The sequence below is a fragment of the Leptosomus discolor genome, chromosome 1 (assembly GCF_034619465.1).
Source record: "Leptosomus discolor isolate bLepDis1 chromosome 1, bLepDis1.hap2, whole genome shotgun sequence".
Classification (NCBI taxonomy): Eukaryota; Metazoa; Chordata; class Aves; order Leptosomiformes; family Leptosomidae; genus Leptosomus; species Leptosomus discolor.
In genome coordinates this window covers 154,647,645-154,667,844 of record NC_141391.1, presented here as the reverse complement: position 1 = coordinate 154,667,844, position 20,200 = coordinate 154,647,645, and the positions used below count along the sequence as shown (strand labels likewise).

The 20,200-nt window shown below is 42.4% G+C and overlaps 1 protein-coding gene across 4 annotated transcripts in view; it reads left to right on the top strand.

The window, feature by feature from the left end:
• DGKI (diacylglycerol kinase iota) overlaps nt 1-18,201 on the top strand; it is a 215,022-nt gene extending 196,821 nt beyond the window's left edge. For 3 of the 4 annotated variants that reach the window (XM_086467794.1, XM_086467820.1, XM_086467811.1), the window contains 5 exons: nt 5,428-5,465; nt 6,995-7,115; nt 14,693-14,729; nt 16,559-16,658; nt 18,085-18,201. In XM_086467794.1, the coding sequence (XP_086323920.1) occupies nt 5,428-5,465; nt 6,995-7,115; nt 14,693-14,729; nt 16,559-16,658; nt 18,085-18,201 (413 nt within the window). Of the gene's footprint in view, nt 1-5,427; nt 5,466-6,994; nt 7,116-14,692; nt 14,734-16,558; nt 16,659-18,084 lie in introns of those variants that run through there. The other variant, XM_086467801.1, reaches the window with a different exon arrangement.
• The last annotated feature ends 1,999 nt before the right edge of the window (nt 18,202-20,200 follow it).

The following is a 20,200-nucleotide window of genomic DNA, read 5'->3' as shown; positions in this document are numbered from 1 at the left end:
GGCTTAACTTCTGGGAGCCCAATACCAAAGCTCTAACGTCTAATGGTTTTTATTAACTGCCTTTAACCAGTAAGAAACAGCCAGCACTGGAATGTGGATGGCATATCAATTCCAAGTGCTGAATCGGTGCGTTAACTGTGTCTTAGAAAGAGGTGGACAGTTGCAGAGGTTGCCTGATAAATGAGGTTTCTACAAGGTCCTGATCACTTCAGATCGTCAGCTGTTTTGTTGTGTCTTTTGAAAGAGCTAAAGATTTTATGAGCCCTAGTTCTGTTGGAGTTACGGTAGTTGAATTCTGCCATAATTTCTCATATGCTTAGACGTTGCCATACACTGATCAGATGCACTGTTCGCATGGTATTTTTTAACCCATGGTAAGCTGTATTACTGCAAGTAATACATTGCTCTCACACTGTTTTTCATTCATAGATCTCAAATTGGCTGCGTTTTAATCATGGATGTGACAACTCCTTTGTGTGGTATTTATACTTTAAACATAGTTCTAAATAATTCTACTCCCTCCAGTGACAGTTCTTAGACCCTCACTAAAGAAAAGAAATGCCTGGAGATGGTGAAAGCTTTAAAATAGCCATACATTTTTGTCAGCATTCACTGTGGCTTAGTTTGTATAGCAGTAGTGGGTGCAACTGGTATGGAAAGGGTCAGATCAGGTGTGCAATCTGACAGGTAAATTCTGGAAGATATTTATGGTCAATGAATAACTTTGCTCATCTAAAAAGACACATTACTCCTGTACCACTGATGGTGGCAGACTGCAGATGCGTACTGTTCTTTGAGATTCTTTCCGGTGAAAGCCAACTCCTCTCACTGACGCACTGATTATTTAACTAACTTACTAACTTCCAAACTACTTTAAACAAGGAACCTTGTGATCCTGTGATGTTACCTACAAGGGTTGATAAGAATTTTTTTCTCCATGTTCTTTTCAGAAAGTGTTTTAGCAGCAAAATTCTGGTATGATAGTAGCCTGGTGCCGAGCCCTACTTATGTTCTTGGCGTTAAGTTGATCAGCAGCTTTGGGATCAGGAAAGAATTTTCCTGCAGGGCAGACAGGAGGGGGTAGTTGCTGGTTGAGGTTTTCCTTACTCGTGATGCTTCTGAGAATTTTCATTGCTTTTGAAGTGAGGTGGTGGCGATGACTTCTGTCCCTCTCCTACTGCCTTCTTTTAATGAGTTGCAGTCGTGGGTCTGTCTTTGTTAGCCCTTACGTTTTTAAAGTGTTCTATGCTGCACCTGTATGTTATACAAAGAGATCCCAAAATTTCTGAGACCATGAGCATTGCCTGGTCCCAGGAGTATCATACTTTGGAAACCCTTAAAAGAAGTAGCCACCATTTTGTCCTTGTTTGGTGGTCCTTCTCACAGGTGATCATGTCTCCCGGCATCATGCCATTCTGAAGGATCCTCTCTCTGTCTTAGTATGGCTCCTGATTTAGGTACTGCAAGTTGGAGGTCATTTTCCCTAGAACTTCTGTAGTCCATGGAGGGAGATGTGCAACAGGAACTATTGCAGAGACACCAGGTTGCTCTCTACAGGGTGTTTGTTTTCTCTTCTGACCATCCAGGCAGCCCTGTGAGACATTCTAGGCAACCTCTGAAGTTACTGGGTACAAATACCTCACTCCTTCGTTTTCTGTTTCCCAGTGTTTAATGCCTGATTTTGCAGTGCTGTTTTAATGCTGCGGACTTCACATGCAGAACCAGAGAGCAATTGTGATTTAGTAGGTTGATTTTACGGCTGGGAAACAAAAATGTTTATTGTAACTGTGCGACATTAACATACATTTTTAGAATATGAAATAAAAATAGCTGTTTCAAATAGAAACAGTGGGCACTAACATAGAAATAATATGAGTGACACATGCCTCAGGAAAGGTGTTGTTTTCGGCATGTGTGGATGTACTAGTAGGTGTTTTCTGTGTGTCTCAAGCTGCGGTAGCTTGCAGCATTACCAGAATTCGATTAGCAGCCTTTTTAACATGGCTTTTTTCCTGTTAGTGCATTATCCACTTGTAGCTGTTCAATATTTAATTTGGAAGTCAAGTGTGTGGGATTTTTTTGTCTGTTTTGGGGTTGTTTTTTTTTTGTTTGCTCGTTTTGTTTGGGGTTTTTTTGTTTTTTTGGTTTTGTTTGTTTGTTTGTTTTTTTAAATGAGGTTTCTTTTGTAGGTTGGCCCACAGGGATGGTTAAAACCTTGTCTCAAAATTCACTTAGTGGAAACTAAAAGTTGCTAGTCTCTAGGAGCTGTTACATAGTGTGCATTTCTGGGTGTCCATATCGTAGAAGGTAATTGTTTCTGTCAAGATCCATCACCCTGGGTGGTGATTGACACCTTTGCTGGCAACTTCAGCAAAGAGTTCAGTGATGGAGATGGGGCTGTCCGCAGGGGTGTACCAGTAGAGAGGGTTGAGCTTTGCTGAGAAGGCAGCCTGGGGAGTGTACCACTGCAGCAGACCGAGTGCTTCCTTGTTATATGGACAGAGCACTTCAGTCTCCAGTCTTGTCAAGCTGTCACCTTTCATCAGCAATAAATCTGCATGCTAAATAAATGAAAAAGGTAGTAAAACAGTCTTATTAGTTATGACAAATGCTTGTCTTAGGAGAAGCTGAGAAAATTATGGCTTGATTTAAATATTTATTAAATCAAGTAATCAAGTAGTTTTTTAGGCATCTTTAAGACCTGAAGGTGTTTTATGATATGATAAAACAATTGCATAATTCATGTTATATATTACACCAGTGGTGCAATGTTTCTCAGAAGAAATAAAACCATTCTTACTTTAATCTTCTTTAATTTAAAGCTAGCCTGGCATTGCATGTTAACAGCATTTTTTGTCCAGTTTCTCAGTCTGCTCTCTCTTGTCAATGCCATCTGCTTGCTTGTTTCACCATCTCTTTAACAGCCAGGTGATTTTTGCCATCTGCACCCTCCTCCTCAATATGCCCAGCAGTCCGATTTGGATTTATGGGGTTAGCGTGCTAAGCAGCATTCATATGTTTATGTAAACGTGTTCTCTATGCTAAAGAACCTTTCTCCATTTCTAGTTCAATAGCTTCTAAGTCTTCCAGCATCCTGACTTATAGCACTGAATTATTTTACTATAGTCTAATCTGTCTGTTATGCCAGCTGGTTTTGTTGATCTGCAATGTATTCGTTTATGCAATAGGTTCTACTCTAGCAAAGCACTTAATTTTAAGTGTGCAGGTAGACTTGGTGAAAAGAATGCAATTAGATCAAAGCTAAGGATCTGCCTAAATGCTTTGCTGGATTGGAGGCTTAGGAAAAAGAGGAGAAGATTAGTCTAATTATGTTGAACGTGTTTTAGAGCTGGTTTATCGTAATAGCCTTATCACAAGACCAACCTCTGGTTACAGATACTCAACACTCACAACTTTCCAGGCTTTTCTTTCCACTTCATAGTTTTCTAGATCTGTCTCCTGGCTTTTCTGAACTATAGTCTTAAGCATGGTTTGCATAAGAACATGTATCTCTGCCTCTTAGGAAGCAAACTTCAGGGAAGCCATGTCTTAAAATACTGCTTGTTGAAGGCAATGAGAAGCTGGTGTCACCAGTTCATTTGATTTTCACGTATGTGAGGAGAGCAAAATATTTACACCCAAGTCCAGACTGCAGTAGCCCACAGAATAAACGTGGCAGTCAGACCAGATCAGCGAAAATGGAGGCAAAAGATAAAATGAATGACACAAAGGTTAAATTCTGCTCTGCTATTAATTTTGGCTGAGCCAGTATTAGAACTACTGGGGGAAAAAAAACAAAAACAAAAACAAAAACGATGTAAACCACAGAAAATGAAATCTGAAGAAAAAATATACATGTATCTTTCCAGTTCTAGCTCTTACCTGCTGGTGTTTGTCTTTTTCCATTCCTCAAACCCTGGCTCCCACAGATGCCAGGGAGGTTTTGTAGGGCTTAGTTTAGTTCATGGTCATTGTAAAACTGCCCTAAATCCAATGTTACAAGAATTGCTGCTACTGCATTCCCAAGTCAGAGCTTAGCTGGACTGGGTTTTTGCATTTCCCGCTGCTGCATGGCCAGGCCATGAGGCATTGCTGAGACCAGAAAGCCATGCGCAATCCCAGGGGTTTTCGAAGAAAGGGACATTTGCTGAGTCGTCTTTGCATGCCCTTCCTCTTCTGCAGTGTTTGGTTGGGATGTGTCGTCATTTCTGAAGCTATAAGAAGCTCCTTGTGGAATTCACACTGTGCAGTTTCCTATGTGTTATTTTTCAGAGCCAAGGCTATACTATGGTTTTCTTTCCCCCTTGCCTCCCTACATGAACTTTTGGCATCTTTATCAAGGATGGCACTTGAGCAAATGCTTGACTTGATTGCGCTGCCTAGACTCAAAGACAGAAATGGGCTTAGGTGCTCTTCAAAAAGTATGAACTAAGGCAGATGTTTAATGCTTTCTAAGATGCAAATCAAGTAAGTGTTTTCCCAGAAAGATTATTCATAATTATTTTTTACTATATATATCATGATAGGGAGAGGGTGGAGAAAAGAAGGAAATAGCCGCATAGCAGTAGATTTGTAACAACTTCTCACGTTTGTGGTTACTTGCCACCATGGTGTTTTTAGCTGAATGCAGCCTGTACATGGGGCACTAGAGTCCTAGGTTTTTGCCTTCCTCCTCCTTTTTAACAGGCATGAGGCAGACAGTAGTGGATAGTGAGCAGCCCCCGGCTCTGTGCACAGCTCTGTCCTACCTTGCTGTGAGCCTTTGTTCACTTCGCCTCTCTTTGTCTCTCTTTCCTTCTGTGTCTGTTCAAATTACGAAGACTAAAAAGGTGGGAACTGGCTCCTGCTCTGTGTTTGACCCTGCCTGCCAAACCCAGGGGACTTGCTGCCCACCAGCATGTCAAAATGATTTTGTAATATAAATAATTACTAAGAAATTTACATTTTGACACCTAATCATCTGCAACTCGAGACTCTCAATGTATTTGAGGCTGACTGACCACTCTATCATCAGTATGAATAAAGTCTGAGAGGTCTGAGGATGCTTTCAGGTTCTCTGTGGTTGACATTGACACCTTCAGTGATGACTCAGGTGCCAGAGACTTGGGCCCATCCTGTGGACACTGTTAAAAGGTCCCTGAAGTGTCTCAAGACAAAAATTCAGATAGAAGCATACAGTTCCAAGGCAGCATTGGAAATTCTGGCTTAATGTCCATACAGCTTTCATGTAACATCTGCCTGCCAGTGCAGGGTTTGCATTGGTTTTGATAGTATATGAGAATGCAAGTGGATTGGATAGTATATGAGAATGCAAGTGGATTGAGGCGTTGGTCTTAATTTGCACATACTATGAGCTATGTTCTCAGCTGTGAGGCTGTGTTCATAATACTTTCTGTCTAACATTAGTTTTCTGTTTATCTTCTGCAGCACTTTTACAGGCAGTCATAGCTGGTGATCTGCTGAAGGTAAGTACAGAGCACTTTTTGAAGGTCTGATATACTGTAAATTTTATCACACCTCTGCCCAAAACCTAAATAGACTGCTGTAAGGACTGCTGGCAAGTGCTATTTTACAACCTTTCCAGGAAACCCTGAATATTAGGGGAACACATCAGTCAGGTGAGATGTGAAATTCAAGTGAATAGGATCTGGTGTTAGACAGCACCTTTCAGCCCAGGATTCATAGAGCACTGCACAGAGCAATGTGTCAGTTACTAACAGGGAAATTACTATACTGGTAAATGTAACACTGAACAGCAGGGTAGTTCTGACACATCCTTACACAGTAAAGGATATTTTATGGCAGTGAGGTTGGTGGTCAAGCCCCTAGAGTTGCTAGAGATTTCTTAACTCCTACCTAGGCAACCACCAGACCAGGTAGAACAAACCTCAGCTTGTTGTTTTATCATCTGATGGACGTCTCAGAGCACGTAGTGTCTTGGTCTTGTTAGTTATTGGGAGGAAAAGGCACCCATGCGAATATATTTTGTGCCCAAAGTCTGAAGTTCCACATCTGACAGTTACTCAGGCTGTGTTTTTCAGTAGCCAAGTCAGGATTTGAAAACATGCCCTCGAATTTGGATGAGGACTGTGATTAATGGTTGCAATTTTATCTGCAAGAAGCCTGCTTGGAGACATTTGTAAAAATGACAGTACTGTTGGGCAAACTCTGCCTGCAGGTGCCCCTTCTATACCTCCGCCCCTGTGCTTGTGGCTGCAGCATCTAGGGAGCAGTCCTTCAACCTGCAGTCATAAAAAATATTGTCCCCTTTCTGCTTCTTGAAGACTTCTTGCCTGAGTTTGCTTTGATAGGGAAGCTTCTAGCCCTCTTTCAGATATACTGCATCATAAACAATACCCCACTGTTTCAATCCTCTCCCTGTTTACTGCAGTGGTCCTCACTACAATCTCCCCTACTGCCCTGCCCCAGACCTTGCAGCATTTCTGAGACCTGGCTGGTTGCTGTTTCCTGACCTTCTTAGCCTGTGTAGTGCTTTCCCCTGTGCCAGCCCTGGGTAGGGGGCAGAGAGTGAGAAGGGAGATTTGGGGCAGCTGAACCCCACTTCCCTGAGGATTTTTGGGTTGGAGTTTTCTGGTTTAGTCAGAAAGTGTTTGTCTCCAGTGCTGAGGAAAAGTTGGAGTTTTCAGTAGAGAAGACAGAATTTTCTGTCAAAAACATATGTTTTAAAATATCCCAACAGCTTCACCAAAAGTGGTTTGCAAGCATTGCTAGCAAGCAATAATTCATCACCAGCAGAGTAGCAATGTCTCTTTGTTTAGGAAAAATAAACTGCTCTTCTTAACCCATATAATTGGCAATGCTTCTAGTTTCAGATATTTTTTCACTGGGGCCTAAAAGCTGGCTTTAAAGTAATATTTTGCTTCATTTTATTCCATTTTTGTACTGACCTGCTATGAAAATTGGTAAACAATTTGCCTGCATATTTGTTTTTCTGCTCCTGTCATCTTACCCTTCTGTGTGGGTTTTTTTGCAGTTCATAGAATGCTGTAAGAAAGGAGCTAATTTGTTAATCCAAGGACCTGATCACTGCTCCTTGTTGCACTATGCTGCCAAGACTGGGCATGGCGAGATTGTGAAATACATCCTGGAACATGGTGAGTCACAGGGGGAAAAGCCATAGAGAGCTGTACTTCAGCCAAGTGCCAGGCGGGTAAAACAACATCGTGTGGCTAGAAGTGTCCTCACTCATCTTCGACCACCCTCAGCAAACTGTCCACCTGCAGCCTGTGTGACCAAGAGGCTAGGAATGTGATTGCAAAGACATCGGTGGCTCCAGATAAAGGGAAAGTATGGAAACAAAAGGAGGATTTTGAGGAGGATAGGTGTTTTCAGTTGCATCAGTTGGGGGGCTGTGAAGAAGCAGTGTGATGCTCTAGTTAGGACCTCTGGCATAGGAATCCTCTGAACTAATTGTTTTTTGATTACAGTGTATGTTGTAGAAAGCATCTAATCTCCATTAGAACATTTACAGCGATGGAGAGCACATCCACCCATTGGTATTATTTCAATATTTAATAACACACTGGTTAGGAATCTGTGCGTTTATTTCTAGACTGGATTTGCCTAGCTTCCCATCCAACGTTCCAATATTATGTCTCTCTTAAATTCAAGACCACACGATAACAAAAATTTATGATCTCCATTTTATGTTTATAGGCTGTGATCAAGCCATTTGCCTTTTTTCCTTTCAACTCTTTTTATCTTTGTCAGTAACAGGATTGCAGGCACGCTTACACAGGTTATGCAGCAATTTGTGTGTGTACATACATTTGAAGCAGTTGCATTCAGGAGTTTCTGCCTGTTGATCTACCATAATCTTGTTCACTGGTTGCTGGAGAGTGATACAGTAATATTGTCACTGCTCTGTGTGCAGAGCTAAAGTCCTAGCGATCAGCCTCCTGCACTGTAGGAAATGTTTTCTAGTCCTTTAAACATTCTGGTAACTCTTCTCTGATCCCTCTTCAAAATATCAATGGCTATTTTGACTTCTGGATGTCAAAATCAGCTATATTATTTCAGCAGCAATGTTAGCACTAAACATAGAGACTGCCTCTGGCAATTGGATTAAATATTAGCTAATGCTCAAAAGTTACTGCAGAAATTGTACAGAGAGAGGAAAAAAGCATAAGGAAACTCATAGGAAAGGAAGAAGCAATAATCCATCTGTTAACATTTGTGTTAAGTGGGGTGGGATTTAGCTCAAGCTTGACTCCTAAGTTTAGGTGTTTACATATAAGTGTCATGTAATCTGTTGGGTCTAAGTGTCTGCACTGTCAACAGAGATCCACGACTCAATTAATTTGCTCCTGTATGACAGAGGCACTAGAGGAGACCTGTCCTCTTTCAGTGGCAGATGGGAGTGAGGAGGGCATCTTTAACAGCAGCAGACTTCTAGCATGACTAGCTCAAGGGAAACCCTAGTCAAAGTAGCCATTGCAGCCCAGCAAGTGATCCAGCTGACAGTTACCTACGTGCTTCATTCATTTAGCTAAACATAACAAATATCATTTGCCCCTGGATATCCAGGACATCTGCATGGGTCTACAAGATAACATATAAAACGCCTGTAGGAGACCCATACTTGACTGGCAGCTGGAGCCCAACCAAGCAACTGTCATGCCAAATGCATCCCAGGACCTGCCCCTAGGCGTATTGAATGGCACAGAATATCTGTGTGTGGGCAATTGAGCTGTACCTCAGATACCTGACTGAGGGGGTCTAAACTGCTACTTCGCTCTGTTATGTATAGATACCTACACATGGGTAGCTAAGTGTAGTTGGCCTTATATCCAAATATTGGCTAATTTTCTCCCCATTTGTAACAAGTCTTACCAGTGCTAACTCTACCTCCTATTTAACTTCTCTGGATTATCTCATTAGTCACATTGTGTATACGTGCCTCTGAATTCTATAGACAGATGTAATTTCGCTTAATTTTCTTACTGTCTCTGGTCTCTTCTCACAGCGCACAAGCTGTGCCAATTCACTATTATGGCTGCCTCTCCAGGATTTTTCTTGGGCACATATACCTTAACTTACTTATAGTCTGACCCAGTTATTTTTCCTTTGGTGAAGGTTTAAAATGAGAACATTTAAGCTAGTAAGGATGCAAGCAGGGAATCCATGGGAATTTGTGAAGTGAATAGAGAAATGTGAGGGATTACGGACTGTTAGACAAAGACAAACCAGAAGGTTGAGCAAATGTCAGCTCAGTTCCTCTCTGCCCCCTTTATCCCCAAGGATGGCAGGAAGCTTTTGCAGCTTTCCAGACATACGTCCTCTGGGCTTCTCCAAATGCATTGTTTGTTTAACATTCTCTGGGGATCAGAGAGTGCATGGGACAATGCTCTAATAGGGGCCTCCTCTCTTCTCCCACCAAGCAATTAATGAAATTCATTTCTACCCTGGACACTTCTCAGTCACAAATGAGCTCTCTTGCTGAATCATCATCATCACAATGTCCTTGTTTTTGTTTTTGTGTTACGTTCTCTGACATCTGGCATCTTCTCAACATTAATTAGTGTGTAAGACCCTATCCAACACTACTAATATCTGAGGCTTTCCCTGTATCTAGCTTCTCATTTCTGCTGATATCCACCCTTGATAAAAATGGGTCTTACTCCTGTTCTAGCAATTACCTCTGCTCAGCCATACTTCCTTTGTAGTTTGTCTGCTTCCATACATGGCTGGAGACAGTTAATAAGAGTTCCACTGCAAAATACCCTCCAGCACACAGCACAGAAAACCTATTATTAATCACACAGGGAAAATCTTCTGAATATCTTTAAAATACAACAACAACAACAGAACAAGGCAAAACACACCATACCAGGAATTTTAACTGACTAATGTGAAACTAGTGGGGTTAAGTAAATGTGATACAGACGTGGAGAATCCCCCCCTGCCCATAGCACTGGGATTATGAAGGAGAGAAAATGGCGTAGTGATGCCGTGACTGTCCTTTGTGGAGATGAATCTATGCTTGTTGCAAACATGCAGGGGACATTAATGCGAGAGGTTATTCTGTGATCTTAATTGGAATGATTTCAGATATTAAGGGGAGGAAAATAACCCTTCTTAAATTAGAAAAAGCAGAGATGAGTCACACAAGGAGACTGCTATGCAGTATTGCCAGATACTTAGCAGTGGACTAGCACAAGCCTGGAATAGCAGCTGAAGCACCAATGTAGTAGGTGTCAGAACAACAGCTGCTTATTGCTGCAGGAACAGTTGTGTTGGCTGCTGTTCCTGCAAAACCATTTCTCTCTATCCCCTGTGCAGGAAGGGCAGATATACAGACCTATCTGTTGTTCAAGACTGCCTTTCTAAATCAGGGATTTTTTTTGCTTGTAGTAGGAGGGGTCTCCTTTTAAGATCTGTCTGTAGCTGGGCTAAGGAACACTTAGCTTGAAACTGGGGGCCAAACTCAGTAGGTATCAGAACCACATCTGTTTAGTGCTGCAGTCAGCAACTGTCTCATACCCTAATGCATACACATTAGAGAAGAGTTAACTGTTTACTCGCTTAACAGAAACAGAATTAGGGAGGGCTTAATAAGCTCTGTTATAAAAAGGACCTCTTAAATCATCATCTGTATTTGAAATCAAACTTGGCTTGGTGTCTTTATCTGGCAGTTCTGAAATATTTATGATTTATAACCATTATACAAGACATTCCAAGTTTTGCCTTCTCCATGTCTTCTATTCTCTAGAGGTTCAAAAGACAATCAAGAATTCTGTAGTTCATCTAGGGCATTTTAATTTTAAACAGAAGAGAGGAAAGAAGTTTACAATTGCTTTAGGAGTTTGTGGTGGGAACTTCTGGTGGAACAGTCAGTAAAGCATCCCATCCTGAACCTTTCTGTGACTTCAAACCTCAATGTCCTTGCTCAATTAGATAGCATCCTCTGTTAAGAAGGAGGATGCTTTCATTACTCTCAGCACTGCGAAGTCAACAATGAAGAGCCATCACTGAGTTTAGATTTGCATCCTGACCAGATTCAGGAGTTTCAAAGAAGTCTTTTGGAAAATTTTGCTGTAGCAGAGTTGTATCTCGGGGTCAAAGTTTTAATAGTCATCAGGAAGCAACACTGAAGGAGAGTGAGTTTGCCTGACATTTGCCAGTATGTCTAGATTTGCAGATTGTTTTAGGGTAGTGGATATTTCTGAGGAGCCTAGAGCAGAAAACAGTGTAATTTTTCTAGAAGGCATAAGGTATTAAATAGTCTATTTTAATGTGTAAGTTTACCAAATTTTAGGTCAATATGTCTGAGAGACAGTGACGATGAAAGGCATGCTCCCATAGCCCAACCACCCTCTGTGTTATAGTGGAAATTCTGAGCTAAAAGACACTAGCAGTAACAAACAGACACTTAATCTTCACACTGGGTAAAAAGAGGAGTGTGGAGTTGAGGGAAGGCTTGAAATAGTCTGACTTTGCAGATTACTATTACTTTTAAAATATTCCCTCTTTGCAGGTAAGGAACCAAATCCAGTTTTTGCCCCCAGTTAACAACTTCAATCAAGTTATTAAACAAAGATGAACACCCAGAAATGTTGATAATGTCTGACATTATCAAATACACTTCTTCCCCACTTTGAAGTACTCACGGGACAAGAGACTGGTAGGGGTTAACAGCTGTGGGTCTCCTGTGGGTAGCTGTAACCACATCCATTGGAGAGGGCAGGGTGTGCGGCAGGCTGGAGGCCTTTTGGACTGCATGGTGCTGTATATTTTGGAAATGCCTCTGAAATATGGTCATTTAGTCTCTCTTTTATGTTGCAGTGAGCTCAGCTAAAGGGCAGCTGCTTTCGAGTGTCCCCTTCCCTCCTCCCATCCCCAGCTCAGGTTCCTTTGCCTCCTGAGAAACTGGAGAGGGGCTTTGGTGGAGTGAAAGGGGGCAGAAGGAGAGAAGGAATGAAGTTAATAATTCTACACAGACAGTCTATCGGAGATGTTAAGGAAAGAGAGTGATCTCAGCTGGGCTTCCCCTCAGTGCGTCATGCTTTTCAGCTCCTTTCATGCGAACTTCTACCCCCACCCCCCTGTCCCCATCCCGCCATTCTTTAGCCCCCCAGTGGCTTACTCTCTTTCTCTCTCTTTTTTTTTTTCCTTCCCTCCACCTCTCCACACATTTCTATCTTTTGTTTTTATTTCCCCCCCTGCTGTTTTCCTTGATAGAAATCTCACTCATGCATTTCCCTTCCGGATTTCTATTGGGTTATTCTGTCCTCTCTCTCTCTGCGCCTTGGTCCCCTTTTCTTTCTCTGCCTCTTGTCCCAGAGTAAAACAGCCGCCTCCCCGCTGGGTCAGGATGACAGTGCCGTTAGCTTTCCCAGTGCCAGCCCTTCCCACATCTGTGCAGCTTTTGTCCCGGGGCAGAGGGGGATTTGGAATGGTCGGTTGGCAGCGCCAGGGAGACTGATGTAAAAATGAGGTCCAAAAAAGAGGGGAAAGGGAATTAGGAGGAGGGCGTGAGATGGTTTAAGAGAAGCACAAGTGAAAATAAAATAAAGAAGTAAAGGGCACAGCTCAGGCTGTGTGTGAGTTGGGACATTCCACTTCAGAGACAGGCCAGAAAGAATGAAACAAATGAATCCTGCCTGGTACCATGTTCTGCTGCTAATTGATTAATATCTGGCCCTTATGTGTGACTGGGATGGAGTTGGGGCACCCCCATGAAATGCTTTGTTTGGGACAGTATCCACATTAGCACCCTTAGCACACAGGCAGGATGTACCTGGCACCTTCTCAGGTCTGTACTCAGTGGACTGCCCTCTCAGGCCTCAGCACTCAGCTCCTCTGTCCTAGCCATGCTAATTTCTTCCTGCTCCAGACCAGTTTTCCTTTACTCTTGGTTTCCTGTCTCTCCAGACTCACTGCTCCAGCTTCTCCTCCCTTTCAAGTCACATTATTCTAACTTCTCTCCATCCCTTCTCCTAACATTTTAAACACCTTTTTCTGCTTCCCAGGGCAAGTACCTCTATGCCCAATGCAGCCAGCCCAGTCGCTGTGTTCCACCTTTGCACCACAACCTTCCCTGTCCCATCCATGAACAGAAATAATAGTTTAGTTGGCAGTGTCTTTTCTAACACACTTCAGGCCATTCCTGGTTATGTGTCACTGGGATGTGGCATTGCAGCAAGCCATGTGAAATTGCCTCTATTTTTGAGAGAACATGATTTTCTCTTGGGAGATGTAAAGTAGTCTTTTCCTACATCTGTGGTGGTTTTTTTCTTTTTAGTTTCCCAGGCATTATTTTTCTTTCCTCTTAACAAGGGGCCCTGCTTATCCCCCTGTATCCTTCTTCATGCTTATGGGAGCTCAAGGGCCATGAGTGATTGTTCTTTTTGATAGGGAGAAGCGAACACATAACTGCCAAGTGCGGAGATGAGGATGTGTGGCAGTAGAGTCAGGGTGCTGTGCATTAAAAACAGCAGTGGCTAATGAGTTTGGAGAACTGCCATGATAGGTATGCAATGTTCTGTGCGCTGAGGACTAAGCATGCTACTTCTTTGACCACCCCTTTGTCATGATGACAGGAGATGAAGTGAAGGAGCTACCTGCAGCTCCAGGAGCTGAGGCAGCTGTCTGCCCCTGATGATAACTGCATGTGTGTGTTGTAAAAGCAGTGAAGGAGAGACAGGCTGCTCTGGTCCATTTTGACACACACTCAGAGTGAAAGGAGCATAGAGGGGTTGTGTGTAGGCCTTTGTAAGCAAGTAGTGTGAAATTCCTCAGTTTCAGGTGAGATTTGCTGTAAGCTCTTGAGGACTCTTAGATTTCAAAGTCAAAGCATGCTGAAGAGAAATGTTCATGCACAGGAAGGAAAATTCCTGTAAAGTTTCACTGTTCCTCTTGCTAAATGCCCCATACCATCTGGCACTATGCTCCAGAGCAGTGGAGAGAAGAATAGTAAGCCAGACTGCAAAGGGAAAAGTTTTTCTCATTTCAAATGCTATCCAGATCCTAGCCTTTCCATATCACTGTAATTCAATGATGGAATTTGCTGCTATAAACATCTGCCTGTAGTGAATATCAAGGACAAAAGAACATTAGCATAAATGCATTATTTTGTCCCACTTAACAAAAATCTTTTATGTTTTTCTTGATCTTACTTCCCTGATCATTGCTAACCAGTAGAGTACAGGATTTGCATATCAATATAAAGACCGCTGGGAATATTCCACCCCGATCTACATTCTGTATAACGCTTTTAAATGGAGTAGCACAGGGATGTCATTCATGACGGAATTTTGGCTAATTTCAACTTCCTAATGACATTTTCCCTCTAATACTAACAATAGATTTTAACTTGCAATATATCAGGGTTTCCAGAATACCAGCCTTTTCAATGCACCGTACTTATGTGAACCATTTAATTGAGCAAGGTGAAGAGTGAGAAAATAAACTCCATGAATATTCATTCCCAGTATGATTTAGAGGCAGCTACTCCCTGGTGCTGACACTCTGGCAGTGACTGTGCATTCAAAATTTTGCTAGTGCAAGGGCTTGCACAAGCAAATATTACCTTGAAGTTTGGCATATTTGTGCAAATTGAGCTTTCAGTTGGCTTCTTTTATGTATTTGCACCAGGAATCTTCTCCTCATAGTCATACTCTTTTAGTCATGCAGACAAATGCTATATGACATACCGGACTGTCTTTTGCAGGTCCGTCTGAATTACTGGACATGACAGACAGTGAAACGTAAGTACAACCTACCCTGTTCTCCATATGATGTGCATTAGCCTAGCAGACTTCTCTTGTTCAAGTACAAACTCTCAAATCAAAAGGCTTGTAAAATGACACAGCTTTTCAGAAAACAAACAAGGTAACAAAAGTACCTCTAAACCCAAACAACAACCACCTCATATGTGGCTTTCTGGTCTAAACCAGATGTTTCTTAAATTCCGTAAAGGACTTCCTCTCTATTGCTTCCCACACCACCTTAATCTTTCTAGAGGAATATAGGTCCTGCATTGTGCTTCGATGTTTCTGGCATCCAGTTACTGAGGGATCTACCTGAAGAGTAAATTCCAGAAGTCAGGAAATTACCTTTCTTGCACTACACTCTTTCTTCAGTCCCTTCTTGATTCATCCAGGGTGCTCTGCCTTAGCTGTCCCAAGAGGCCACAACCTGGGCAGCTGAAGATTTCTCTCAAATAGTTAGAACTTCAATCACCCCTGTTATTATTTTTTAAAAAAAAAAAAGGGCTTGACTTACTGATTCCCAACTGCTCTGTGTCTTGTTCTATAATCAAGGTGTCACAAAGTGTATGTAAGGGAAGCATGAGTAATCCTGGGAAGCATACAGAATATATGCAAAGCAAAAGTTGCCTTTCTCATAGGGGTTAAACCTACCATTCCTCATCCCACAGTGCCCTCCTCTGCTAACAGAGAACACCAGAAGAGTTCTGCACAAAAAGCATGTGTGCAGTCCAGGGGGGATGGAGTCTGGATGGACTGCCTGTTTCCCTTCATCCAGTAGCATAGCACAGCCGCTGAAATAAAGTGCAAGTGAACATGGCAACGAGGGCTTCCCTTTACAAAAGACCCTCTACCACTAACTCTTGAAAAGAAAAGGTTCAAGATGTAACTGGCAGCATGAATTTGCCTTTTGATCCTCAGGGGGAAGAGTATCCCATTCTGAATCTAGTTCTCATGCAGCAGAGGCAGATTCATTACAAAGTTGCCTAGTAATACCTCAACTTGCCCTGTTGTGGACTGAGGCTGAAATTCCTGTATGCACTCTGACTTTCTGGGTGGGTAGGTGCAAGATTTGTCCTTCTATACACATATTTCTTGTAATTTGTTATTTTGGAGGTCAAGTAATGGCCCTACTTGTTGGACACTAGTATTAAGGACACCTTTCAACCCACTCAGAGCATACTTTCCTCCTCTTTCTAGGCAAGTCTACATAGATTTCTTTAACCTCGGTACTACAGTCAGGTTTGGAATCCTGTTACACATAGCCTCAGTCTGAGTGAGGAGCTTTGCAATAAATCTGCTCCCGCTATGCAGCCTTCTCTGTTGAAAAGCATGTGTTCAAGCTTTCCCAGTGGTTCACCAGTCAAGTGGTGGAAAACAAAACCACAGCTTTTGCTCTTATGCATCCAAGAGAGCAGGGATTTTTCTAGGATGCATCCAAGAATGGGGTTGAGGAAAGAAATGGCAGGAAGAAACAAAAACTGTTGCTGTTGCCTGCTGTGAAAGAAGGTGGCTAGTTTGTGTTTGCAGCAGTTAGCAGAACTGGTGGTTGGATGGGAATGTGACGTTCAGTCCTTTGAATACATAAAACCAATGCATGTTTCTTTCCCACCCCTCAGAAGTTCTTCGTCTGCTATTTGTGCATTGCAGGCTTTCCTTCTGAGTCAAAGGATGCAGGTGCTAAGAGAGAGAGTGCACAAATCTACCTCTGCCAGCAAGAGGGAACTTCGCAGAATACAGCATCCTTCTGTCTGTCCTCTGCACCTCATACTTCGTAAATGTACATTGGTGTGATGTGTCTCACTGCTGGTTTCTGTACTTTGGTCTAGGGGTGAGACAGCATTACATAAGGCAGCCTGCCAGCGCCATCGTGCCATCTGCCAGCTCCTGGTGGATGCAGGAGCCTCTCTGAGAAAGACGGACTCCAAGGTAACCCAGCCACGTCAACCAGTTATAAAATACTGCAGCCAAGCGAGACCGATCAGCATCCGTCCCTGCTGTTTGCATGATTGAGGCTTCCTCATGTGTGCCAAGAGGAGCTCTTTTTAAAAAAGCTATTTTTATTTAGAAAACTGTATTGATTTAAACAAGTACAAGAGACTTCAGTTCAGTCCCCAACGCAGGTCATCTTCACCATAGTGAGAGCCTGGCCTAAAACTATTCAGTGTGTTGGGTGTGAATGAGGCATCTCCATGGCACAGCAGCAGCATCCTCCTGTGTGGTCAAAAGAGAGGCCTGTGGGCAAGGACCACCTGGGGAGAGCCTTGGTTTGTGATTGCATAGCATCTATGAGGCTTGATTATTGTGGCTGACTTGCTTTGTGAGGATGGCTAACCATTTTCTTTTGCCCTCGCTTGCCCTTATGCTCACTGATGTGACACTAACCACAGACCTCTCCCAGTGTACGCTTGGCTGAGAAAGAAGTCTGGGCAAAATGTGAAAATGGAACCCTGGGAATATTCTGTCAATACAACAATCTGATGTCTTAGGAACATGGTCCAGAAGCTGCCCCTGTGCTATTTCTGAACGTAAGCATCCTGTGGTCAGCAGCTGAGAGGTGGTTGGATCTCTGGGTTCCAGAGTCAGAAGCACCTTTGCTGCAGCAAGACAGTTAAAACCAATTCCTTCCATGTTATGCTGTATGGGGTAGCCTATAATGGGGAGAGAGAGGCCATCTCTTTTTCAGATGAGAGTACTGTACATTGCAAAAGATAATTTCTGTAACAGCTGAAAATCCAGACAAGTGGCTTCACTTGTTAATCTTCGTTTGCCCAGAAATCCAAGAAGCAGGATTGTTTTTGTGGACACACATTAATATGTTTGCGATATTTCTTCATAGTTTAGAATCAAGATTTGTGGTCCCATTTAACAATACTCATAAGGTAGCTCAGATAAGGGAGTAGCAAATTGATGCACTGAAAAATTATTTGTACCTGAGATAGAATGTGACACGTTGAACTCATGTCAAATGTTAGGCCTTAGCAAAGTGTGTAGTCTGTGAAGTCCAATTTTCAAAGTGTCAGCTGCAGCACTGTACATCATATTCATTCACGTAGGGATTTTAGCCTTAGAATGAAAAATCGGTTCCTTCCAGCATGTGAGCCCTTCTGTGTGATGTACCAAATAGCATGTCTTTGCAGAACTGCATGATTTGTCCTAAACCACACAAGGCTTTGAAAATCTTCAGAATCTCATGACTCTGGTAGAAAAACTTGACTTAACATGAACTTGTATAACAAATTAGTTAATTCTCCAAATTTGCTCCTATGCTTCTTGTAATTATTTCTCTGTGTCGTGCTTTTATCTGTTCTTCCAAATATTTGTTCTTCTTTCTCTTCATGTTTCTTTGTTATAGGGTAAGACCCCTCGTGACAGGGCTCAGCAAGCTGGTGACCCAGATCTGGCCTCCTACCTGGAGAGTCGACAAAACTACCAAATGGTTTCCCATGAGGATCTGGAGACAGCAGTCTGATGTCTGAAAATGTCGAAGAGGATCCTTGGAAATCGCAAGGCTGTACCTGAGGCACTCGGGCACCGTGTGAGGAAGAAGCTGATGGAATCAACGTGTCTCTCACTCTCGTGGAAAATACCCGAGGACATGCCACCAGTTTCTAAGGGCTACTGAGTCTTGCCACGGAACGGTTAGGTTCCATAAGTTAGCCCATGAAGGATGAGGCGGGACACTCAAAGGTCTGTGGAATCCATGGGCCACGGAAATTTATCTTTATTGCTTCCAGCAAGTAGCATGAACTTCTCCAATGTTCATCTGTACAATTTATTTAAAAAAAAAAAAAGGAAAGAGAAAAGAGGGTGTGGGGGAACAAAACTAACTGGGACATTAAAACACCCAACCAAACCCTCCTCCATCCTTACATTTTCCTGCATTCCTTTTATTCTCCCATTCCCCTCACTTGTCATCAGTTAAACAGTACCTGTTATATCTCTGTGTTAAGTCTTCAGAAATGGTCAGGCAGCAGCAGAAATTTTAAGGAGCTCTGGATGCCCTTAGGAAAAACCTAAAATTTTTACTGGCTCATTCCCTCCCTTGCTATCCTCTTGGAAGCTGCGTCCTCAGTGCTCAGTCACTGGGGAGTTCTCTCACTTTTGGAGAGGACTCTGCCTATTGCCCTGTTTCCCAGGGTGTGGGGCACAGTTAGATTTACAGCAGTAACAAACACTAACCTCCTCATTTTTGCTGGGTATATGGTTATGGTATCCTCATGAGACAGTAATTTGTATGGGAAGGAGTTATACGGAATATACCACATTGTATAGCAGAGCAGAGAGTTACCAGCAGGGTTTCTCACGCCACCATTGTGCATATAATGACCGACCCAATTCTGCTCAGGTTTCAGTCCTGCCTAAAAGTTGATAGCTAGTTTTTACTTTTGAAAAGATGGGGTTTACACTGGGGAGAGATCTGTGCAAGACAGAGGGAGTTCTGATGGACTGACTTAAGAACCCAGTCCCATTTGTGTTGCAGTCAGAGGTAGGAAGGAGACCTAGAACATCAGTGGTCAGCCTAGGCTTGCTGCTATCAACAAACAAATGAGCACCACCCTAGTCGCATTGTGAATAGGAAAATCTTCTTTGGCTGAACCTGTAAACTATCTAGTTCCCAAAGTTTCAGAGAGGCTATCCCACTGGAGAAGGACAAGCAGCAACTCTTTGCCTCATTGCCCACTATAGGCTCAGAAACATAAAGTTGTTTAGCCGCTGTAAAGGCCAGCTCTGTCTTCTGTATTCGTCTGTTCTCTGGCTTGCCTCAAAGATTATAACCACAAAAGAAGAGAAAGCAAACACACATACACACAGGCATACACAAAGTGTTCATTTAAGGTTTTCAATTGCTATAGGCAACTCAGCTGCCAGAAAGAGCAGAGCTTCCACTTCCACTTTGTGTGATCAGTTCCCATGAAGATGCTCATGGCCCACTTTTGGCATAATTCTTGCAATAGATTTTTGAATTTTGCTTTGCTGTTTGTTTTGAAAGATCCACCGGTGTTTGTTTTCATGCACTTTGCTAGATGTAGGTCTCTGGTAGACGGCGGTCATCGGGATTACATGCAGTTTGGAAACCATGAAAATAACTCAGGTCATTATTCAGATAAGTTTTTCTTCCTTGGTAGAATTTGTGGAAATGAAATGAATGCAATTCCTTTTCTTTCTTTCTTTATTTTTTTTTTTAATAAACAAAAGATTGTTGTGGCAGAGAGGGAGGAGCTGATTTTTTTTTTTTTTTTTTTTTTCTGTTTTCAAAAGTTCATTTGATATGAGCAAAATATTTCTTTAGCATTTCTTCCTCTGGAAGGAAACTATATATTTGTAATCTATAGATCAATGGCGACATGAAATGTATTTTGTCTTATTTTCTGTCTTTACCTTTCTTGTTTAAAAAATAAAATATGAAAGCCAAATTCCTTCCCTTGATAATCATCCAGGGGCTTGTGGCGAAGGTCAGTATGTGTGTA